Source organism: Vanellus vanellus (assembly GCF_965231255.1).
Source record: "Vanellus vanellus genome assembly, chromosome: 7".
NCBI classification, from domain to species: domain Eukaryota; kingdom Metazoa; phylum Chordata; class Aves; order Charadriiformes; family Charadriidae; genus Vanellus; species Vanellus vanellus.
Window position 1 is genome coordinate 2,915,058 of NC_138912.1, and position 24,411 is coordinate 2,939,468.

Genomic DNA, 24,411 nt, shown 5'->3' on the forward strand with positions numbered 1-24,411 from the left:
AAACATCAGTGTGAGAGCTGAGCAGCAGTTGAGCAGAAAAGCCAAGTTCTGAGCAGAAACCTTCATTCAGAGGGATCAGCGAACAGGACACAAGTCCAGAAATGATTTCTCAAGGAGTTGAACACCAAGCAAAAGGAGAGTTTTCCAAACAGAAATTTTGCTGCAACATAAAATACACAGATTAATACAATGACACATACAGCAGTGCTCTCCAACACGTTTACCTTGATATCATGTTCAGCATTTCATTTTCTCTGGATGTTGTCATCTAATACTGTGCATTGCTAATTCTTCCCCTCTTTGTTCTCTGCTGAGATCTAGCCATCTTCTGCAAAACATTCGGCTACGAGACAATGACCCTCTTTTCCATTAGAATGTCAGATGCTGAGAAAAAACAGGGTAAGAAATGCTACATCATCAATACTAACAATAAAATCTTCCTTTTAGCACAACTTTCAAATAATAACCTAGCTTATGAGTTTAAACCTACAGCTGTGTCTGCAACACTTCGGTGCTTCACGGTTTTTTAACCTCCTAAGGTGCACTATAGTAGTAGTGGGGTTCTGACAGAACGATCCCCTACACGTTAACTTCGAGGGGTTACAAATGCTAAATTACTTTGTCCTGTTTCTCTTCGGTACATCAGTTGATGGCTATAGTCTGTGGGCTTCTCTGAAAACAACAGGGGATACTTCTAGGAAGCAGCCAGTAGGGGCTGATAGAGCATTAGGTTCATGAAAGGTGGAGTTTTGGCATCTGTTTTGCAGTTAAGTAGACTTAGAGCCATGAACTAAGCGCGAGGGGAGAAAGACCACCCTTTCATAGGGTGAGAAGAAACCGGAGAAGTTCCTCAGCCTGCTGGGACTTAATATAAATATAGATCCAATAAAACAGGTATGATTCTGAAAAACTCTTGGAGAGTAACAATCCAGACCTACTGCTACAGTCACTGTGACAAGATGCATGAAGCCACGTGACCTGAAAGTTAGGAAGATCCTGTGCCATAGATCAATTAAACACTCTGGGTAAAGATGTTCCTCACATCGGGAAGGCTTAAATTAAAGCTGGAGAAAAGCCTCCTCAATCCTATAGCAATAACCATCAACATGTGCCAACTCTAACCACAAAAAAGGCTTGGGGGTTGCTACTATTTCAAGAGGAACTGATCATCCACCGGTCCTGATCAGTGGAAAGCATATAACTATGGTACAGCAAACACATGCACGATTCATGAGCTAATTTGAAAATATGACTGGATCTACAGTATCTTACACTTAAAATCTACACATTAGAATTGAAGTCTAGAAAAAAAAAATAAAGTGCACTATAACAGGATAAAGTGCCCAAAGCATTTAAGAAAATACAGATATGGACATAGCACATTCCACATAAAAAACACTTTAAAAAATCCTTCATATCATATCATAATCACATATGAGCTCTGAATGCCTGGACAGCATCCAATGCATTCCTTACTTAAACTGACTATTTTGGATTTTGAAGAAAGAGAACTACAGACTTCACAAACACGAACTCACCTGAAGAAAGGGCCATTCATTATCATTCCCAAAAAGAAGAGCTGACAAGAACATCCAAACACAGCATCCAACTGCCCTTCAGTAGAAAAATCTCTAACTCCTCACAGACTAGATAAAAATGTGGACTTTTAATTCTGGTCTTAATCCTGCACAAAAGCCAGATGTCCCGGAGGAGTTTTATCCCTTTCTGCAGTAACAGGAAGCCCCCAGCCTTGAAGACAAATGCACACTGCTATTACCTTACACTGCAGACAATGATCTCCAAAAATGGTCTCCAAACCGCTACTCCACATTTAATTAATTCTGTGAAAAGGGGCAACATCACACCTTCATACACATACTACTCCTGTCTCTTACCAGGGCTCACTCACACATGGAAGTGCTGCACAGTCCGGCCGTCTTTACAAGAGAAGCATCTGTGCTGAAGAAGACTCACGTTGCACTTTCAAAAACGTGCCATGTGGCTAGAAAGAATAAATCTTTGAAAGACACTTGTAAGAGGACAGTAGTAAGTATACATTTGTAACTGTTCTTAAGAACAGAAAACACACAAGTCTCAAATTGTTTACAAATTTAATGACTTATAAATCTGCACTTTTAAGTACAATGAACTTAAGTTTTTTTAAAAAAAATATCAAAATTTCAGCATAATTCCACTAATACATCTATAGCTTTTTAAAGAATATTTACAGAACTGCAATGAAAAAAAAAAACAAAAACAAGCACACAAATTTAAGCAGAAAATAGCTTACAATTAAACTGGCAGTAAAGCAATATGGCTTTCTGACTGCTGTACTGATTAACAGAAAAAGAGGGATAAATACTGTTACAAAAAGATTTATGTTTGCAGCTTCGCACAAGCACCCCATGGTTTAGGAACCACTACACATAGACAAACCTATTAAAACAGATATCTATGCTGCATCTGTAAACAGATAAAGAAATATATTTTGATATCATAGTTCAGTGATTGCTTTATAAAATCTGAGATTAAAAATCTGAGTACAAGTCAATTCACATTAAAAACCTGCAATTTAATTACTGAATCAATTTAAAAACTGGTTCTGTGACTGTTAAGACTATTTTCTTGTTCTTGCACTTGTTCTTGCGCTTGATCTTGTCTTCCTGTCCGTTCCTTCAGTAGTCTGAGTAGCCCTTACAGCCTCTTTGCCAAGTTCTTCTTTAGTTTTGCCTCTTTTTCCTTTTTGCAGCGATCTATTTTCATCACTCTCTATTTGTACATAAAAAAAATTAACTGTAAATTTTTTATCATAAATCAAGCATTTTATATGAAATTTAATCTTCAGTTACATTGTTTTTAAAGGAAATGTCCCTAATGACTACATTCCAAAGATTACATCTATGAATTCAACAAACCCGTTACAAACCCCATACTTACGCACATCCAATATCCTTTAAGATAGATCCCTGAGGACTTACAGCTATTTCTGAAAGTAGGTTAACATTAATGAGAGCACCAAACCCAATTAGCTACCATTTTAGCTAAAATTCTTTCCACTGATATGTAAAACTAAAATATATCTAACGTCGAAGAAAAATCCTACCAAAATGAGTATATAGTAACTAATTGTTTTACAGTCCAGATAAAGCTGGAATGTCAGGCTATTAACTGTAAAGACCGGACACCTATGTAAGTACCTAGATAGCACAGAAAAGTTAAGCTGCTCCAAGACAGAAGCATCAACACAAGCATCAGACATAGAAACTGTCACTAAAATCCATGTGGGGTAAGATGACCTTCCTGGAAAAGAAGCTACCCAGGCAGGTAGTAAGGTATCGGAAGAGATCAATCATTCAGCAAGTACATATATCAGCTGCAGGAAGAAGGAACTAGCAAGTGTGTAAAGGGAAACAAAAGAAAACTCAGTAAACGAAGACAGATACATGGCAAAAATAGATGTACATATTACATGAGGATAAGCATATGCAACAGAAAAGGGAAAGAGCCAAAGAGAAATGAAACAAAGGGCATGGTCAAATCACAAAGTTTAACACAATTTAGCAGGAAATTCCTCAATATGTAGCTCTAAAGGTTCCCTGTTTTTTCTATCTGCACGCATTTATTTGATCGTATTTTCTAACTGCACCATGGCGGCTTTTAAGTTACACCATGTCAAGCTGAAAATCCTAGGGAATATTGTAGATGTCTGCAGCAAGAGTTCTATAGGCTAGGGGAAAGCAAAACGGTAAAGGACGAAATGGGAGGCACGGGGAACTTTTGCTGCCTTTTTAGCTTCAAGCCCTTCTAGCATCAACTTCAAAAAAACAGCTGATGACTAGTAAAGGTCCTCCAAAACCTACAGACATAAAAGCAGGAGTTTACATTGTATTTAGGAGAAAACAAGATGACGAATGCGTGCTACAAATGTGATTATCATATTCTGTCATTACCACCTTCTGCATGTAAGCCAGTTGCTGTATTTACTCTAAGCTACAATTCACTGGTATGGATTGAGACAGAATGTATTATAGGAGAGGATGAAAACATTTGAATACCCCAACAGAGGAAGAATACATGTCATATCCCATAAACTCAATCCCTTCTACTTAGGAAAAATATCTTGTTTATATAAGGTCTATGTTATCCTATGTTATCTTATTTACTTCAGTCTTCTTGCTATATTGAAGACCTACTCTCTATATTAAAGCATGGCAGCCCACAGTAATACTAAAGTTTTGTACACATTATTGTTATATCTATAAATAACTTTGATGTACTTAGAAAACAGAAAGCAAATTCTTGCCTTACCTGATTTTAATTTTTTGGATGCTAAGTCATCTGCTGGCAACTGACATTTTCTTCTGCGAGAAGTGGAAGTTGCCTGCTGTATAGGGTTAACCTCTTTTCCTTTTCCAAACTGATTATCTTTTTCGGAACCAATGGATGTCAAACACACATTCTGAGTTTCTGAAGTGTTACCATTTTCTGGCAAGTCGCTGTTTGTACGGGTAGATGTAGCTGCCTCTGACGTGAATTCTACCTTTTTCCTTTTATTCCTCAATTGCCTTGTTTTTTCCTGGGATGAATTATTTTCTAGAGATGTATGTTCACCTTCTTTAAGATTCCTCTTTTGACCTCTACCTTTGGGCAAGACAGGTTTTTCCCTGAGAAAAGTAGAACTAGGTTCTCCAGATTTGGAAGAAGTTCTTGTCTTTCTGCCCACTCTTGATGGATTTTCTTTTGCAGATGGAGCTATGTCCACAAGTTTACTCTGTTGTTCTTCAGGAGTTTCATTCTTACCATCTTCTGGCAAACCTTGAAGTGAGGCAGAACTAACAGCCAGCGAAGTGACTGTTTGCCTTGAGTTCCCTTTTGAAAGATCCATTTTTTCTTGGGAAGTAGAATTTTCCAAAATCAGCCTTTTTGCTTCCCCATACTTATTCCTTCCACCACTTCCTTTTGATAAGCCCCATTTTCCCAGCATAGAAGTAGAACTTATGGGTTCTAACAAGACAGCAATTTCTTTCCTTATGCCTTTTCTCAGTGGATTTTCTTTTACAGATAAATCAAAAGTTTCTAATGGAACATTTTGATCTTCTTTAGGGGCTTCTTCCCTACCATTGTCTGCTGGCAAACCACGTTTTCCTCTAAGAGAAATATAATTAGTTGCACGTGATGCCAGAGCAGTTTCTTTCTTTCTGCCCCTTCCTAATGCCTTCTCTTTTGCACAGGACACTGTTTCCAAAGGCGTATTTTGTTCTTCATTAGTACTCTCCTCTTTATCATTGGTTTTTGACAAGCCACATTTTCTCTGGAGAGATGAACTTTTTGCCTCTGCTGCTAGAGCAATCTTTTTCCTTTTGTCCCTTGCTGATGCATTTTCTTTTGCCTGCAAAGTTTCATTTCCCAAAGCTGGATTTTGATCTTCTCTCACAGACATCTTTTTATCATCACCTTCTAGCAACCCATGTCTTTTTCTGATAGAAAGAGATCTAGATGTTTGTGATGCTGCAGCAACCTCTCGTCTTTTCCCTCGTCTCAGCAGATTGTCTTCTGTTGAAGAGGGAGTAGCTTCCAAAGCTGAATCTCGCTCCTTTACAAAAGCCTCATCTTTACTGTGATCTGCAATTAATTTTTCTTTTTCCATAAAGGTAGAACAAGCTATTTGTGGCATGGAATCAACTTGCTTTCTTCTGCTCCTCCTTACTTGGAAAGAAGGATTTTCTGAAGTCTCATGCTGACCATCTTTGTCATCCCCAGGAAAACTCCTTTTTCCTCCAACTGCTTTGGAACTGGCTTCTTCATGTTCAAAAGTAACTTTTCTACCTCTGCCTCTTCTACATGCAATTCGATTTGTTTGTGCTTGATTCTCTTGCAGGATTTCAGTTTGGTCTGGTTTAAGTATTCCATGTTCATTTCTTGTCCGCTTTTGACGGCCACGAGCAAGACTGTCACTGTTTGCAGCAGGTATTGATGTGCCAGCTGGGTCGTTCTGGTCCTTCGTGACTTGGTATGTATTCTTGACACAAACAGAGCTCAATGAATCTTTGCGAGAAGATTCATCCATTTCTGCTTCTGACTTATTTTGGGGAGTAATTAATTCTAGGTTGTTTATATCTTCGGCAAATTCATAATTATTTTTCTCCAAAGAGCCATTTTTGCCTCTCCTGTTTCTAGTTTGATTTGTTTCTTGTACTGTACTTCTGTTTGCTTCCAAGTTCAGAGCAGTGACTGGCATTTTGTTTGTCTCTCCAGAAGGTGACTCTGTCTTTAATCTTTGAGATGCCTCCGTTGTATTTTGCTGAGCATTTTCTGTTTCATCTCCCTGAGATACTTTAATCTCATTTGTGATATATGAGTGTGTTTCAGCATCAGTTACAGCTGAAGTTTCCTCGTTTTTCTGAATGTTTTGTATCTTTTCAAGTCCCATCCCACAACTGTCTGCTTTTACTTCAGTTGAGTGCTTTCTAGCACTTCTTAAAGACTTAACTCTTTTCTCCATTATATTTATTTCAAGTTTAGTTTTGTTTTCAGATACTTCCGCTGTGGCAGTCTCAGTATCTTTGTCAAAAGTCCGTTCATATCTCTGTATCATCTTTGCTGATGGCTCTTTGCGAAGCTTCCTTGTTGTCCCATGAAGGTCCTCTGAAGAAGCTTGCTTAACTTGGTCATTCCTAGCTCTTCTTCCTCTTTTAGGTGGAATCAGTGGTTCTGCGTTTTCTACTTTTTTTACTACTCTAAACCTCTTCCCAGGCGACAGAAGCATTTCTTCACTGTCTTCTACACCACCATCATTAGATTTGTTTTCAGGTGTTTTTAGACCTGCCTGCAGTTGACAATTTTCATTTTGAATGCTACTAGATACACTTACTGTCTTTACAGCTGGATCACCTTCAGCTTCTATTATGCTATTGATGCCATCCTCCTGCAAAGTCTGTTTCATATTTGCAGGTTCTTTGCATAGCACGGAGGAATCTTTGCTACAAGACTCAACATTCTCACTTGGATGTTTTGCCTCCTTCGCTTCTTTCCTTTTACCTCTTCCTGGTCTATAAGTAGCTCTGTGCAGTTCCACAAGTGAAACAGTTTCAACTTTTTTTTGATCAGGGTCCTTTGAACCAATTTCTTCTTGCGTGCAACGGTTTGTTCTCCTTCCTCTTCCTTCATTTTTAGCTACTGAAGTTGTACTGATCTCTCCCGCCTTCTCTTGGGTGCCTTCTTTTTCCAGACCTTGCAATGCTTTTAAATTCAAACCCTTTGCACACTGCTTTGCTGAAGCAGAATATACTGTCTTCCATGGTCTGCCCCTTGTTGGTCTCTTGGTAGACTGGTGTTCACTAGTTGATTCCTTCTGTTGAGAATCTTCACCATGTGAAATATTTCCTTTGTCTTCTAAAATATGGGTTTTTTACCCCAAAGTTTTTACATAGAAAAGAACACAAACAAAAGTTACATATTATTATGGCTGATCAAAATATCTGTGAGTTTCCATTTTCCTGACAAAGTCATCTTGGTCGAACAAATCACGCTTAATATTCTTAATTTAAAAACAAATAAATAAATAATTATTTTAACCAACTCCTAAATTAAAGGCCAGGCTTCTGACCAAAGATGTTTGGCTTATTTGGTAGGCAGTATTAATAGTTTTAAGCTATGTTCTTAAAAATTTTTAAATGGAGACCTTAATATCAGGTTTTTACACTAGCATGTTTGGAGATGTCAACATTACCACACTAGCAAACTACTACACTGCTGCTTCTACACCAGTAGAATTCCAGAGTCCAGCGTTCATTAGGGATGAACACCAAATACCATGAGCTATGCATGCTTTGCACCGTATATTTTTGAAATTTTTAAAACACGTGTTTATGTGTCAAACTTTATAACAACATACATTACCTTGTATATTCATTATTCCTCTAGTTAAAGAAAACATATTTGTACTTACCAAATTTATGGCTGGAATTAGTCCAAGGAGGTGCAGTATCTTCTTGCTTAGAATCCATAACATTTACTGATCTGACCTGAGGGAATAAACAATAATCAATAAATACAGATCTGACAGGACAAGAAATAATGGAGCCAGTCAATACAAAATTAACGTATAGTAATAGTTGAAGAAAGTCTTGTCAAATACTTTCTTCTAAAAATGAAATCAACTTAGTTTTGTAACTGCATCCATTATTTTAAATTGGCACACATAAAAAAAAAAAATAAATCAAACCTAATATTTGCCATCTGAGCTAGTGTAGCAGTTTTTAGATTGAAAGATAACAAACACTGCATAGATTTTAAAAAAGTATTAACTAAATTGGCTGAAAAGTGTTTAAATGAGTGCTCAAAAGGAATCTGCGGTATGGAAGCTGAATCATTTGAGTATTTTGTAGTGGTCTATTGTAGTTCTACACTGATGAACACACTAAGCCCAGTGATACTCAACATTTTACATATGGATTTGGGAATGAACATAAAAATCAATACTAATAAAATTCACAAATTACAAGAATGATGAAGCTGTGAATTATAAGGTCAGAATAGTCATCCAGAGCAACCTCAGTAACTACTTAGGGAAGGTTCCTTCAAAGAAAATACATATTAACATAGGCAAATGTACAGCGATAAAGCTATCGCTATAAAATAGCCATCCATTCAGGAAGCAATGAATGAAAGACGTAGGGGCATAGTGATCAATCAACTGATCACATGGTAACCTATTTTGTCAAATGCTCAACACTTTTGGATGTGCAGACAAAAAGAGAGCTTAAAATTTAATCTACAGTGTATGAAGCAGCTGTACAAAAAAAAAAAAAAAGCTTTGGTTGTGAAAAGGAAGGCTAAGAAAGAATTTCACTATAGTTTGTAAGCAATTTAAAGGCTGTTTTAAACATAACAGGCACAAGTGACCAGAAAAAAGAAAGTGCTCAGATTCAAATTTGTAATAAGCTATGTCTTCTAGCAGAGGGGCATTCACCTGGACAAAGCTACCAAGAAAAAAAAAAAGACTGTCATCTTTACAGTTTTCAAATCAACAGGAGATGTTTTTCTAGACGGTATCTTTTCCTCAACAGGTTACGGGCATGACATATTTGAGGTGTTGTTACATACGAGATGATATACTTGGAAGCCTAAGAATTCATTTCAACCACAGGCTTCAAGGTCTAAATACATTCCTTCCAAAAGCTAAAGACAGTATTTTACCTTAATTTCCTCTGGTATATCAAACATTTCTGCAACTCCAACGTAGTCCACTTCAAAATCAGAACATTTCTGCCTGGGTTCTGCCATCAGCCTTTGCAGACCCACAAAATCATCAACTGGTTGATACTTCTCTCTCGGAGTCTTCACTAGTCTACTAATACCAAACACATCTTCTATGGGTTCAACTTTTTCCTTTGGTGTCTTGAAAATACGGCTGACACCAATCATGTCTTCTACTGGTTGATACTTCAGCTTTGGATTTTTCTTGATTAAAGTAACACCTGCCACATCTTTCACTGCTTCCCTTTTTTCTACTGGAGTCTTCAGCAATCTTTTAAAGGCAGTTTCATCTGTGATAGGATCCAACTCTTGCTGAGGGGTTCTCAAGAGCTGCTTGATGCCCGACAGGACCTCGACTGGTTCTGGCTTCTGCTTCGGGGTCTTCATGAGCTGCTTGATGCCCGACAGGACCTCGACTGGTTCTGGCTTCTGCTTCGGGGTCTTCATGAGCTGCTTGATGCCTGACAAAACTTCTACAGGCTCCAGCTTACGCTTTGGAGTCTTCATGAGCTGCTTGATGCCTGACAAAGCCTCTACAGGCTCCGGCTTCTGCTTCGGGGTCTTCATGAGCTGCTTGATGCCTGACAAAGCCTCTACAGGCTCCGGCTTCTGCTTCGGGGTCTTCATGAGCTGCTTGATGCCTGACAAAGCCTCTACAGGCTCCGGCTTCTGCTTCGGGGTCTTCATGAGCTGCTTGATGCCTGACAAAGCCTCTACAGGCTCTGGCTTCTGCTTCGGGGTCTTCATGAGCTGCTTGATGCCCGACAAAACTTCTACAGGCTCCAGCTTACGCTTTGGAGTCTTCATGAGCTGCTTGATGCCTGACAAGGCCTCTACTGGTTCTGACCTTTCCTCTGGGGTCCTTAAAAGCTGCTTGATGCCTGACATGACCTCAGCTGGCTCCAACTTCTGCTTTGGAGTATTCCTTTTACTTCCTGATTTCACTCGACATGCTTCTTTTGCTGGAATTATTGACAAACAATCCACACTACTATCTTCTTCCAGTATAGCTTTTCTTTTTTCAGGAGTTTTTGTGGATATTGCATCAAACACAGAGTTTAGAGACTCCTTTCTCAGCAAGTGACAAATGCCTGGACTGTCTTGTTTCTGTTCTGAAGCATCTGAACTATTTAACGGGGAAACCATCATCTCTCCTGCAATAAGTAGTAGATTTATGTAATTTGGAAAAAACATTAAGCAGAAAATACAAGCATTCTAACTGCTGTATAAATAAGTAAAATGTATTCAAACACCTTGAGCCTTCTACAAACCAAAATCCAAAAGTGTGCATCGACAATTGATTTGGTAATTAGCTTTGATAAGGCACAGCATGCATTTAAAAAACTGACCATAAGAAAATTTTACTTTTTTTTTCTTATTTAATGATATAAAATTAATGTTCTCTGTTGTCCCTAAAATTTCTAGTGGTGCTAGTTTTTTACTGCAATTTCCTTTGTGTTTTTAAGCAATACCAGACATAGATCAGAAATTTTTACATTAAAGAACACACCTTTGACCTTTCTGACACCAACAAAATAAAAAATGACAAGAGATTTTTGTAAACTTTGTTTCCTAGAATACCTCGAGTTGGAAAGGACCCACAAGTATCATTGACTCCAACCACCTGCTCCTCGCAGGACTACCTAAAACTAAACCACGTGACTAAGAGTGTCACCTAGACACTTCTTGAACTCGGACAGGCTGGGTGCTGTGACCACTTCCCTAGGGAGCCTGGTTGCAGTGACTGACCACCCTCTCACTGAAGAACCTTTTCCTAATGTCCAACCTGGACTTCCCCTGATGCAGCTTCATTCCATTTCCTTGTGTCCTCTCGATGCTCAGAGAGATCACCACCTCCCCTTCCACTGCCCCCCCTTGAGGAAGTTGTAGACTGTGATAAGGTCAGCCCTCAGCCTTCTCTTCTCCAAGCTGAAGAAACCTCTGGACATGCTCTAATAGTTTGATGTCCTTCTTATATTGAGCTGTCCAAAACTGCAGCCCCCCCCTCAAGTGCTGTGTGCAGCAGTGTAGTGCAGAGTGGGACAATCACTTCCCTCAACCAGCTAGCTATGCTGTGCTTGTTGCACTCCAGGACATGGCTGGCCCTTTTGGCTGCCAGGGCACACTGTTGACTCATGTTGAGCTTACTATCAACCCGAACCCCCAGATCTCTTTCCACAGGGCTGCTCTCCAGCATCTCATCCCCTAATTTGTATGTATAACCAGGAGTACCCCATCCCAGGTGGAGAATCTGGCACTTGCTCTTGTTAAATTTCATACATTAGCTGATTGCTCAGCTCTCTCGTCTATCAAGATCTCTCTTTAAATCCTCTACCCTCAAGGAAGTCTGCAGCTCCTCCTAGTTTAGTATCATCAGCAAACTTAACTTAATGTACTTTTGATTCCTGCCTCCAGATCATTTATAAAAATATTAAAGAGCACTGGCCCTAAAATTGAGCCCTGGGGGACCCCACTGGTGACTGGCCACCAGCCTGATGTAACCACATTTGCTATTAACTCTTTGAACCCAACCTGATAGCCAATTGCTCACCCAGCCTGCTTGCCCACCGATTTAAGGAAAGCGCTAAATAACAGGATAAACGACAGCCGATAATGGACATTTTCAAGTGGATGAAGCTCACTATACTCTTTCTTCTTTTCAAAGAAAACACTTTTTACTAGACTTCCTTCTGAAGTTATAACAAGGTTTGTTATACCTAAGCCTATCTTCCACAACATCCAAAATAAACCAAAACACATTTCAACTATTACTATTTTAAATATTGGAGGATTAACCCTTGATTTTTCTTGGTGTTTCAGTAGATGCTCAGTTTTGTAAAATTCTCAAGAAAACAGAACTTTAATCTCAAGAATTCTGAGTTATACAGGGACACAATGACGGGTATGCAAGGTTATTAGCAAAAGATGTACAACAAAGTACCATCTTAATACAAATCTTCCTAACCTGACACTTTTTATTTTAAATAGACTTTTAAATTTAATAGAATTTTAAATACTTTTTCTGCAAGACTACACAATAACCTCTCCCTGCTATGAAACTTTATCACTGGACTTAAATGTATCCACAGACAACTGATTAAGGAAGTACAGTGCTTCAGTGCAAGACTTGCCTGAAACAACACTTTAACACCTTGACGTTTCATACCAAATAGAACAAATAAGAGAATAACACCTACCCCAAAATTAACTGGAACTACAAAAATGTCTTTTAATACATGATAAAAATCAGTGGTTCCTTCCTTTTAGGGGTTGCCAGATGCTTCATCTCAATACATCAAGTCTGCGTAGGCTGAGACTACTCACTGTCTGAAGTAGCAGACACACAACTACCCCTAATTTTACCGAAACGTTTCCTTTCGTTTTAAATAACAAACATACCAGATTCTTCAGGGGTGTGCAATTCAGAAATTTCCATTGCAGTACATGTCGGTGTAAAATCATTCTGAACAGTGGCCAAAGGTAATGATTTTCCACTCTTATTTTCTGGAGTTTGAAACATTTCAGTCATTCCTATAAATTACATTCAGAGAAATGAGCATATGCTTTGACAAAAGAACTGCAGTTGGAAAAGTGAGCAACAGATTTTAAAAACTTACCTGTGAAGCTTTCATCCATGTTCATGTTTACCTTCAAAATAGGATTTTTTACCACTTTAGGGACCTGTCCAGCTGTTCTGACTGTGGTGGAATAAGCTCTACCTACAACTATTGTAGCAGGTGACGCTGCATGACCTGTACTAAAATGACCTTTTATTTTTCTTTCTGGAGTCTGCAGAGGGGAAAAAACAATAAAAATAAGTTAGTAAACAAAGATTCCTTTTATATAAAAATCTCCATTTCTTATATGTTGCGACAAAGACATCAACGCTCATTTAACATCATACTATAGCAAAATACCTACAAGCTGTTTTGTGGTTATGGAAAAACAAACAAAAAAAAGAAACACACAAAAAAAGAAAAACAATACCTTTGGTGATTGGGTTATCTTCTTTAGGGATCTTCCTTTTCGGACACTTTTTTTAACGGTCTTTGGCTGTGGTCTTGCAACACCCGATTTTACCACTTCTGCCCAAGATTTTGCAACTAGAAAGCAAAAGAGAAATAACCACTTTAATCTTCAGCTGTATAAATGGAAGTTCACAATTATTTCTTTATGATTCCAATGGATTTGCTGCAGTCAGGCATAGGAAAGCGGTTGTTGTGTCACCTGACAACACCTATACTAAAGTGCTCTGTGAAATGCTTTGAATTGGAAGACCCAATTTCAGCTAAAGTTTAGCAAGTGTCCAAGTACCCAGTACGGCTTTCCACAAGAAAACAACAACAACAAAAAGCTTCATAAAGTGTCAAATAGATGCTAGATCCTAGAGCTGAATGCTGACCCAATTCTGACCTCACTTTTTTGTAAGGAAATAATTTTTCCCAATAGGAACTTTCAGTCTTATTCATTAATATACCTAAATTTTTCCCTGGTGGGACATGAGATAGAAGTCATTTCTCTGATGCTACAAGTGAAACATATCAAGCTTTTCTTTCACCACCTTCCTAAGGAATTTCATAATCAGGAAATTATTTATTTATATTGCTTACAGCATTTAGACCGACACAGACCTTCCATATTTTTTTCTTACATCGTGTTATCATTATAACATACTCTGAAAACTCCCAAAGCAAGGTTACCTTTATCACAGCATCATTCTCTACACAGTAGAGGAATCGGGGAATTAGTTACAGCTGTGTAATAAATGAAGCTGTAAGTTGGTAGGAGATCTACTTTGTTTACTTCAGAAATAGGCTATGAGAAGATAAGGATCATATACAAGAAACAATTACTTGTTTTTAAGCAGATGTAAAAAGGGGAATGTCATTGCTAGGGTGTTCAGGATACACAGAAAAATGCCAAACATACAGGAAATTATCTGAAAAAGCATTGGAAATGCAAATTTTATTTTGGATACAAAGTAGATATCCAAAATTTTTTAAGAACTGTGGTGTTCTTTTCATATTACTGAAGAAACCGATGCACTGATATTAAACCACTTAGACATTACAAATGGTTGGTGAAAACCAGTATGTCATTAATATTTGTGAAGCACTCTGCAGATATTAAAATCAATGGACCAACCAAAGCCACTGAAAAAAAACCCCACTTATTTCGCTAAAAGACTAATACCACATTCAGCTATATTAACCAGGATGTATTGTGAAGGCTTGTGATTTTATCTCATTGTGTAATGATAATGATGAGACCATCATTGGGACATTGCATGTAGTATGTTGTTCAAAATTTTCAAATGACACCACAAAGAATGGAGATAGTAAAGAGCAATAAAAATTCCTGGGTGAATGGTGGTTCTGGTGGCAAGCTTTAAATTTGATTTGGAAAAAGTCAAATTGATTTAATTTACAAAAACAGATGACAAAGATACCTTATCTGTAAGTTTCTTCGACAATAAAATTTTCAAGAACCAGAGCTCCCCTATCTTAATGTTTCCAATGCTGTTAAAACTATTTCAAACTAGTGTTCAACATTCAAATTCAGAAGTTCAATTTCAAAATATTCAAATTAACACCCAGTTATTATCTTATTTTTTAATTATATCTGTTATATACCACTGTAAACAGTTAAGTCAGTCCAGTCCATGGACAAAGGTTGTGTACTGTGCAGGCACAAAGAAAACAAACTGAAGCTATGTCCTGGTTTGAGGAAGGCTATAAAGTGCATGTTTTCAAATCAAAATTGGTATAATTGATACAATTTGATTTAGGTCAATACTACTTGAACTTGAAGGACTTAAAGGATCACTATTGCAACTAAATTTGCAAGACGAAACTTAATTCTATTTATAATTTTTCAACTTCTGACCATTAAGATTTGTGTTCTAAATAGTTTTACATATGCTTTAGTAATTTGCTTTATGAATGAGAGAATAACACTTTGCAATGGGAATTGTTGTTGTTTCCAACAAGTCCAACAACCATCAGAAAATATGCCAATCCTTTGGTGGCCTCTGAGTAAGGAAATAACAGGCCTACTTCAGTTTTGTTCCTGTATTTTAAAGAATTAAAATTAATATTAAAAATTAACTGCTGAAACAAACCTAGTAAATTGGCACTAGAAGCACCACTTCTTCTTTTTGCATTGATAACTGCTACAGCCCCACTTCTCCTCTTCATGGGCGTGACCTTCAAAGCAAGTTGTGCACTTCTCGTTAATTTGTCAGGTGTGGCTGTTAAAAAGGTTTTACCATCGTGGTTAATGTGAGAAGATTTAGGTGTTTTCACTCGGGCACCATTTTTCTCATTGGTATTCACGTCTTCTGCAACAGCAACCTTCTCTTCTGCAATCGGTAATGGTGTCGTGATGTGAGAAACAGAGAAACGTCCTTTTATGTAAGGGGCTGGAGAGCCTGAAATAAATTTAGGCATTGCCTTCCCAGAGGCAGGGGATAAGGCAGCTGGGGACTTCCGGGCTGGCGAATTTTTTGGTGACATTTTTTCTTTTGGCAAATGTTCAGAAAGTTCCTGCTAGAAAAAAAATACATAAAGTTAAAGTGTTACTGCTCATACCTGAACTGCAAACACTCATTAACATCTCTGACAAGTAAATACAATAGTATAAAATTTCATCAGATCATTTGAAAAAGCTTTAAATGTTATTCTCTGAAAACAAAATTGTAACAAGTTTTAAATTTCAAGTCTCACAAAACACATGCAAATTCAATTGAATTAACTGATTTTATAATTGCACTTTATTCAAAACTTTTGTTCACATCAATTACACTACACTTATTTTAATTAGTTTAAATCAACAGCAAATGTTTTCAAACTTCTAGCCAAACTACGTGGCAGTAGCTTGCACAGTCTGCCAACAAACTACTGTTCTGTTTTCTGTTATTTATGGTAAACTGGAGGTTGTAGACACTGCTGCTAAGCACCAACAGAAATATATTCCTACATGTGCCTGAGAATGAGCAGTAGAGTGTGAGGTGAATAAAAACACACTTCCTGTATAAAGACAAGTAGATATAAAGGGCAAACTAAGCCCTCTCCTACAATGGAGAAGTTAAAAAAATGCTGATTTCAAATTTGCAATTAAAATTTCCACTTCCCAACATACATCTAACAAGGTTCACTACTAATTTTTAATTTTTAGAAGTCTTAGAAGTTATAAATACTGTTCACATTAACTGTCTTAACAACTTCATTACTCTTAATGTTTACCTGAACTGCAAAGTGCTTCAATCCCTGAGCCTTTTTCAGAACAGCACGTGGCGAGTTTCCAAACGGCAAGCTCAGTCTGGCAGGAATCGCACCTTTTTTAAGGGGCGAGTTGGGAGGCAAACTTTTATCAAAAAGTTCTGGACTTAGATGACCACCAAAAGATACTCTCTTCTTTTTTCCTAAAGGCTGAAGTAACAAGTCACCACTTTTCCTCTTCTGAGATACTCTCTTTGTCTTGCCTAAAAATAACAATTGAAAATATTTCTATATATCCAAGAATTCAAGTCAACATGTTAACCTACATAGAAAACAGTGCTTACTCTCGCATTTTAAAGTTGGAAACATACCAGAAGGTAACTTACTTTAAAGAGAAATAGATTCAATTGAGTAAACTTTTATACATATTATTGTGTATTATTTTAGTCAAATATGACTACATAATAAATATTGTAGAACTAAAGTCAGCAACAAGTTCTACATTTTATGTAAGTGGAAAATTTCTCATAAAAACGCTATGAGAATTTGTCAAGTACAAAAACAATGAGGCAGGGAATTAAACGTATTTACCTGATTCTTCTTCAGCCAACACGCCAGAAATATTCAGTTCCGAGACAGCCTCATTGTCTTTCAGTACAGTAGCACTTCCAGAAGACCTTCTCTTTGATGACAGTCTACGAGGTCTCATAACACTGGCATCTTCCAAATCTCGTTTCTGATGATACCCCTTCGTGGCCAGCTCTTCTTTAATTCCACTCTCTTTTCTGTCTGTAGTGTTATCGCAATGTTCTTGAACAGCATTTGTCTCCAAAGATTTTTCAGTTAGCAGTCCAGAGGTCCTTGGCCCACCTCTTCTTCTTCCAGAATCAGATTTCTGACTAGCAGGAGATGCCAGTTCTGACATTAACTCTTCTGAAGCCAGTGTCTCTGAACGGACACTTTTGTTTGATAATTCTTTACTTTGCCTCTTATTTCTTCTGGGACTCTTGGAATTAGAGAGAGAGGCAGGAGTTTCACAATGTCCCTCTGTTGAGTTAACAAAACTTGCCTGATCACAAATTTCTTTCGGCACTACTTCTTTTACAGGTTTTCCTGGTGTGTGTTGTTTACTATTCCGTCTTTGTTTTAAGCATTTATTTTCTGCCAAAGGCAGTTGTTTGAGGCTATCATTTCTGCACACTGAATCTTCCCTTTGAGTTTCAGCTGCAATTTCTGAAAAAGACTTACGTTTCAATGACACACGTTGTGGAGTTGTTGGAGCATCAGTATTTGCAGGATTCACTCCACTAGTTTCTTTGGTAGGTGATATGAAATGAGACCGAGGACTCTTCCTTCTACGTGTTGGTGTAGACAGAACATTTGTTGTGTTAGTTGTTTGTGCTAATTTACCTAATGCTATTGCAGAGCTGTATATTTCACTTTTATCTGCATAATCCAAACATTCTATAGAGCACTGCTTCAGTAAAAATGCTGCATTTCCATTTCCATCATCCTCCTTACTGGGTGTGGTTGTAATTTCAGTACCTTCAGATTTGCCTGGTGTACTTAGCTCCTTATGATCCTGCAAGTGACTTCTTTTACCAGTATCTCTTGACACCTCCTTTGAAACAGAAGTTCGAGGACTTCTGGCAAAACTCTTCTTGGTAGCACTTCCTATAGCTGACATCTGGTTAAATTCTGAACTGATTAATTCTTGCTTTACTTTTATTTTACCTTCTTCGATATTTTCACTTTTCCCTATTTCTTTTTCTTTAGTCGGGCTTCCCAGATTGTAAACACAATCTGATGATGAAATATGAGCACTTGTTTCTAGCAGAACACTCCTACCATCTTCTTTTGCAGCCTGTTGAGATACATTTCCCTCCTGCAGAGATTTTTTCACTTTCATATCTTGTTTCAGTTTTTCATAAAGTTTACTAAAGGGAGACATTTCATTTTGCTTTTTAATAGATTGATGTATTCTGTGTGCAGATTTGGGTGTTTGTAGTTTGAAGGGTAAAGCTTTGGAAATATTTTCCTCTGTACTTTGTTTATTTTCATTGGCATTTTTTTCTTCCCACTCAGCATTATCTACAAAGTAAGCAAAACAAAACAAAAATACGATGCAGAGTTACCTAAGAACTGCAGCATTACAAATAAGAGTTCCATAAACACAGATAAAAATTCCTTCCTTTCCTCTCCCAAGACAGTCAACCAGGGTCCAGGATACAGTACTGTAAATAAAGCTCTTAACAATAACAACTTCTCTCATAACAGAAGCATTAGTATTGAAACATTTAACATAAAATTTAAAGTTGTAATCTGGAATTTAACCCATATTCAGGTAAGGCACTTGGTATTTCATGCTTTTGCTTTTCTTCAGAATCAATGGCTCATATACATCTTTCAGGGCTGCCATGAGACAAATGTATGAGCATAGAATTAAACCACCATTGATACTGGCTTACCACAATTCAGTCTGCTCTCTGTCCTGCGCTTACAGATGTGCTGTATTGCTTGAGCTGTGGCAATCCTTCTTTAGGGTAAAGCAAGGCAATAAAGCATAGCCGCCACTTTCCAGATGAGACAAAGCAAGTGACTGCATGTGTGCGGCCTTTCTACTGCCATCTCTGAAGTGCATCCAAGGAATGCTTCACTTTGCATTTTCCATGACCGAGGGGTGTATGCAAGCTAACAGAGTTCATCTGATAAGAGGTGTCCTTCTCAGCCGCAAGAAGCTGAGACCTTGTGTACTTCTATACACCTACAAAGCGTATTTCTCAATATGACTTTATGTCAGCATGAACATCTGCTGAAACAAATGCTGATACATGTTGATTTTTCTTAATTGTGATGGGAAATAGCCCATGAAAAGATGAAGGTAAAAACTCTGACATACAAGGAAAAGACTGACAATTATCTTCCCAGAAAAGGAGTGAGAGGGAGAAGAGAGACATAGGAAAGAACAGGAAATCAGATCTTTCTATGAAAACTTTTACCCAATTGCAGACAAGTACGTCAGTATTTTCTTTACTGAGCTGACAAGTTGTTCCATTAAAGTTGATAGAACAACGAAGCAAAGACTGTTGTATTGTAGGACAGTGTTGGGGAACCTATTACCCAAATCCTGTGAATACAACTTACATGCGCTTACAACAACACACTGAAATGGAACACTTTGAAATACCATGGGTTTTTTGCACTGGAACAAACATTCTCCACAAAAACCAATCCTGTCTGTAGATAAATAGTCTCCATCTAAGAAACCTTGTATCTTCCCATGAAAGTAGCATTACTCAAAACAAGAAGGATGCGAAGTTGAAGTCCTGCCATTTAACCAGTCCATGGCCTATAACTACCCAGACTTAGAAGATTTTTTACTGGGCCTACACAAAACAGCTATTGTGAACTATTATCTCAATCAGCAAAATTAACCCTTCTTATATATGTCTAAAACTATACCGGTTTCAATTTCTTACTGGGAAAGAATACATGAGATAATGCTTTATTTGCTCAAAAGGGATCTAGATATTTTCTAGGTCAACAGAGAACTGCAAGGCAAATTTTAATCACAAAGGTGAAATTGCCATGTTATATTTGATACTGCTGAAAAGTAAAATGTAATAGGCAACATATCAGTTTGAAGTAACATTTGTATTGCATTTGCAAAGCTGGTGTACTGAACTCCTTTCTCAGCCACAATCTTCATAAACTGAATTTGCACAACTCACTTAAAGCAATACATTTGGATTTTGGCAATTCCAGGCTAACTGTTACTGCCCATTTGTCAGGATGCAATTAAGCGGATTTCTCCTGGCAGGACTTAGCTTTGGTAAATCACAGCATCTAAGTATGGTAAGATAGTAGACTGACATAACAAGATGTATTGTACTCAGATTGAAAAGTCTCAAAATACATTTCTTTTCCTTTTTCCAACCTTGTTTTTCCTCTTATGCTAGGAATAAATGCAGTTAAGGGGGAAGAAAAAAATTCCCCATAAACCAGGTACCAACCTGAAGCACGAAGACTTTTAGGTCTTGAAGTTTGTTTGTGTAATGATTCCTCTTCTGCCACCTGCTGAACATGAAGAACCTGTAAATTTGTACAATATTACAGCAGAGCAACAAATATTTTACAGTTTAACTTTCAACTGGACATTGAAAAACCACTAGATTTATAAAAACATATGCATTGTTTACTAAAGAGCCTTAAGAGTATTCAAATGAAATCCTAGAATATTTCAAAGTTTAAGAACATTCATCAATACACATTTGAGGCCCTAGAAGGCAAGAGTTTAAGTCCTGTTTTATCATTGAAATTATTAGCTCTAAATGCAGCTGTACATAAGAAAATATACAAGCATATTTGAATCTTGCCTTCCTACCAGACCTACTGGATGATCTTTATTTAAATAAGAGAACTATAACATAACACACACACCCAAGTTTTGCTGAGAAAAAAAAAAAAAAGAAACTAATGAAAATAAATTATTAAAAGATAGGTTTAGTTTGATATTTATCAATTCCAACGTTACATTAGTGTACTAGCTCATAGAACAACTTATTATTTTCAAAAAAATGAATGCTTATTCTCTAGGGTAAACTTCCTCATTTAAAGTACAAGAATATCCAATGTCCGTACTCTGTATTTCCTGCATCCCGCCCTCTCTTTGAAAAAACTAAGGATTAATTTTTAATAGCTTACCTGTATTAGTAACATCATAGATTATTAATTACCTGCTACCAGCAACTGCAAGTCTAAAATTAATAAATTATTAATTTTTTAAAAAGTATTTATCTGAAGGAGTTTACTTGTACTTTCAGACAGAAAGACAGTCTGTGGCTGAAAAATTATTCCTAATAAGAAAACAGGCCAAGGAAACAGAATATCGTATCACTACTAATACCAACGTACTTGCAACAAATTGCCACAAAATTACCTGCAGCGTTTCATCTTTTATAGTCCTAGAACGCCTCTTTCTTGGAGTTGATTGGAGAGGATATTCAAATCTGGAAGAAACAATTAAAAATTAAGACTACCATTTTTGTCAAATAGCTGATGACTGAATTCCCATTATTAAGATAAGCCTAGCAACAGTTGTCCACTCCCAACAATACACAGATAACACTTTTAAAGGCTTTAACTACATCAAAATACTTCTAAGTTTTCCCCTAAAACTGACTACCCTTGAAACAAAATCAAAATGATCTCTCTAGACAATTCTATCTTTACTGGTTTAGCTTAATGTAACATAAAAGTGGTGGGAACAAATATATCTTTAAGCAATGCTGCCTTCTGAAAAAGGTCTCTAATACTTTGTAAAGAAATATGAAATAAACTAGATTAACTTCTGTTTCTCAAGATGGTAAAATGACATTTTAATTTTTCCCATTAATCTACATTCATCTTCTGTATCTTCAGCCACCAATAAGAGCAGGCGTCCACAAAGCTCTCTGCATTGTTTGCCCACAGAACACATTCTAGGATCGAGGCGTTAACAGTTTGTCATTGCCACTTACCTGAAAGAACGATCAATAATAGTTAACACATCTCCATGCTTCAGAGGTACAGGCTGCTGAAAACAAGCACCATTCAGCTGCGTAGGATTTACTGTACTTAAATTAGTCAATATTGCCTAAAAATAAAACAAACATTTCAGTAGCCTGCTGAGATGCAAAGATGCAATGCGTATATCATTAAAATATGTATATCTTACCTCCTTGTTTTCATTTACTTCAATTTTACAATGTTCTTTTGAGACCTGAGGCAACTGGATGCGAATATCACATTCTGTTCTCCTGCGGGTAAAAATACAATTTGAGTTTCAAGACACACAATAGATGGAAAAATCTGACTGTTATACAATTAGGTCATTTCCCAACTTTTCAGCTAATAATTGTACAGCATCACACTACTCTCTTAAATTCAGTAATATGAAGACAATGAACTACCTAAGTCTTTCAACTGTGGCAAAAAATAACAGGAGCTCACACTTCTACCTTAGAGAATCCATACCAGAAAAACACATGAAATACCAAAATTCTGAAAAAAGCAGTTCACGAGTCAAGAGATGTGTCTACACCAGATATCTGGTGGTTTGAGATTACCTGTTTCCTGACTTGCAAGCTGCCAAAGACCTGTGCAATATTTTTAGAATATAGTAGCAGGCGCTCTTAAGCTTGCTCTTACGTGTTCATTACTAATCCCTCTCAGCGACAGAATACTGGGTAGATGGACTTTTGGTCTCACCTGGATAGCCACTTCTACCTTCTTAGAAGTTGTTAGTAAGTGAAAGCTGTGTTTTTGAGAGTATAGACTTTGTCTTTTTTTTTTTTTTTTCCCCAAGCTAATCTCATTACGCTTTTGACATGCTGTTGGGTCTTAGGCAGCAAACATATCAGCTGTCATACTAGAGGTAGTGTTCACAGAAGTACCTGACACCTCTCACTGATGTAGCTGACATAAATTAATGTTTGTACCACCTGTCTGGGCACCTCTGCTGAAGCCAAAGAACAGTATTATTGACACTGGAGTGCCTCCTATAGACTTTCACTATGGAATCTGATTCTGGACTGAATAATTACAGTTATAGAATAAATCTATCAGCCAGTAAAGTGCTGAACAGACCTAGTTAAGAGAAGTAAAAACATTTTGTTTGAAGCCTATTTGTAGTAAGATCACCTAGTCAAATCTTAACATATACCGTTCAGATATATTAATTTTGTCTTTTAATGTAAAATAGCTGGATCAAGCTCAAAACCCACTATCACTCAACTGTGTAAGTCAAAGCGAGTTTCAAGATTGGAGAAGAAGGTGTAAGTTCTTATTAATTTTTAATATTAATTCTGTATATTGGCTGATGTATTCCATTACTGAGGTTTTGGAGAACCAAAAAAATTTAAAATTGAGATGAACACTACTGTAATGAAGACAGTCAAATACAAGCCATGTACCATGCTTCTCTTCACTAGTCAATTATCTGGAAACTGCTTCTGGATAAAAGAATACCATCACTTGCTTGGCAACTGTGTATTACTTTGAATCCCTTCCCTAGATATCCTTTGGCCAGAAACTTTAACAAAAAATAGCAGTTCTGGCAAGGAGAGGACAAAAAGAGGTAACAAAAATGAAGTTCATCTTTCTAGTCTTACAATTAACCTTAGTCCAGTATCGCCTTCCCTCCCCTGAACATCACTCACAAATCAACAAACATTTATTTTTGCAAATAAGTATTAAAATATATAATTTGCAGGAAAATTATCCCAAACATTACTTTGATGTATGCAAGTACTCAAATTCTCACCTTCCAAATAAACAAGAACTTGCAGTAAGTGGAAAACTAATTCCATCAGTCCCATTCCGTTTAATTACAATAATGTTCCCAAAGAGCGGCATCTTCAAATTCAAATCTCAGGAAACTTACCTATAAAAGACTGTCAAAATTACTCATCCAAATAATGCTTTATATATTTATCAAAGTACATCAATGCAGCAGAAGAATCTCAGTGCCATTTACTTGTTGCCTGTGTAGAAAACTGGGAAGTATTTACCATGAGCAGCCACTGTAATCATACACGGGAAGCTGAAGGCACTGCATATTTGGAAAAACTGATGCTTATACAGGGTGGCAAAAGCAGTCATCACATGTTCACGTAAACTCAATTATACTACTTTTACATACGTAATAGGTATTTGCTACCCATCAGCACCTCTGCAAAGATTCAGGGACAACGTATACCACATCCCATAAGCAACTTAGAACTATTTTCACGTAAATAGTCACTCCTCCTCACCTAAATTTAGATATTGCACATTCCCTTACCTACACGGAAATCACAGAATGGTCAGGGTTGGAAGGGAGCCCTTGAGATCATCTAGTCCAAACCCCCCGCCAGAGCAGTCCTCAGACTGGATTTTAAAGTAAACAAAGACA

General features: G+C 37.2%; 1 protein-coding gene across 1 annotated transcript; it reads right to left on the bottom strand.

Moving 5' to 3' along the window:
- Positions 1-2,094: 2,094 nt before the first annotated feature.
- Positions 2,095-23,886, bottom strand: MKI67 (marker of proliferation Ki-67). Its single transcript, XM_082486737.1, has 15 exons — positions 23,782-23,886; positions 22,195-22,276; positions 21,998-22,113; positions 21,418-21,487; positions 20,492-20,570; positions 17,070-18,569; positions 16,503-16,741; positions 15,380-15,803; positions 13,246-13,361; positions 12,876-13,047; positions 12,658-12,789; positions 9,199-10,412; positions 7,949-8,024; positions 4,309-7,392; positions 2,095-2,769 (listed from the first exon to the last, which is right to left on the bottom strand). Exons 1-15 carry the CDS (start codon positions 23,871-23,873, stop codon positions 2,618-2,620), a joined length of 7,548 nt encoding a protein of 2,515 aa, XP_082342863.1. The 5' UTR covers positions 23,874-23,886; the 3' UTR covers positions 2,095-2,617.
- Positions 23,887-24,411: the final 525 nt, after the last annotated feature.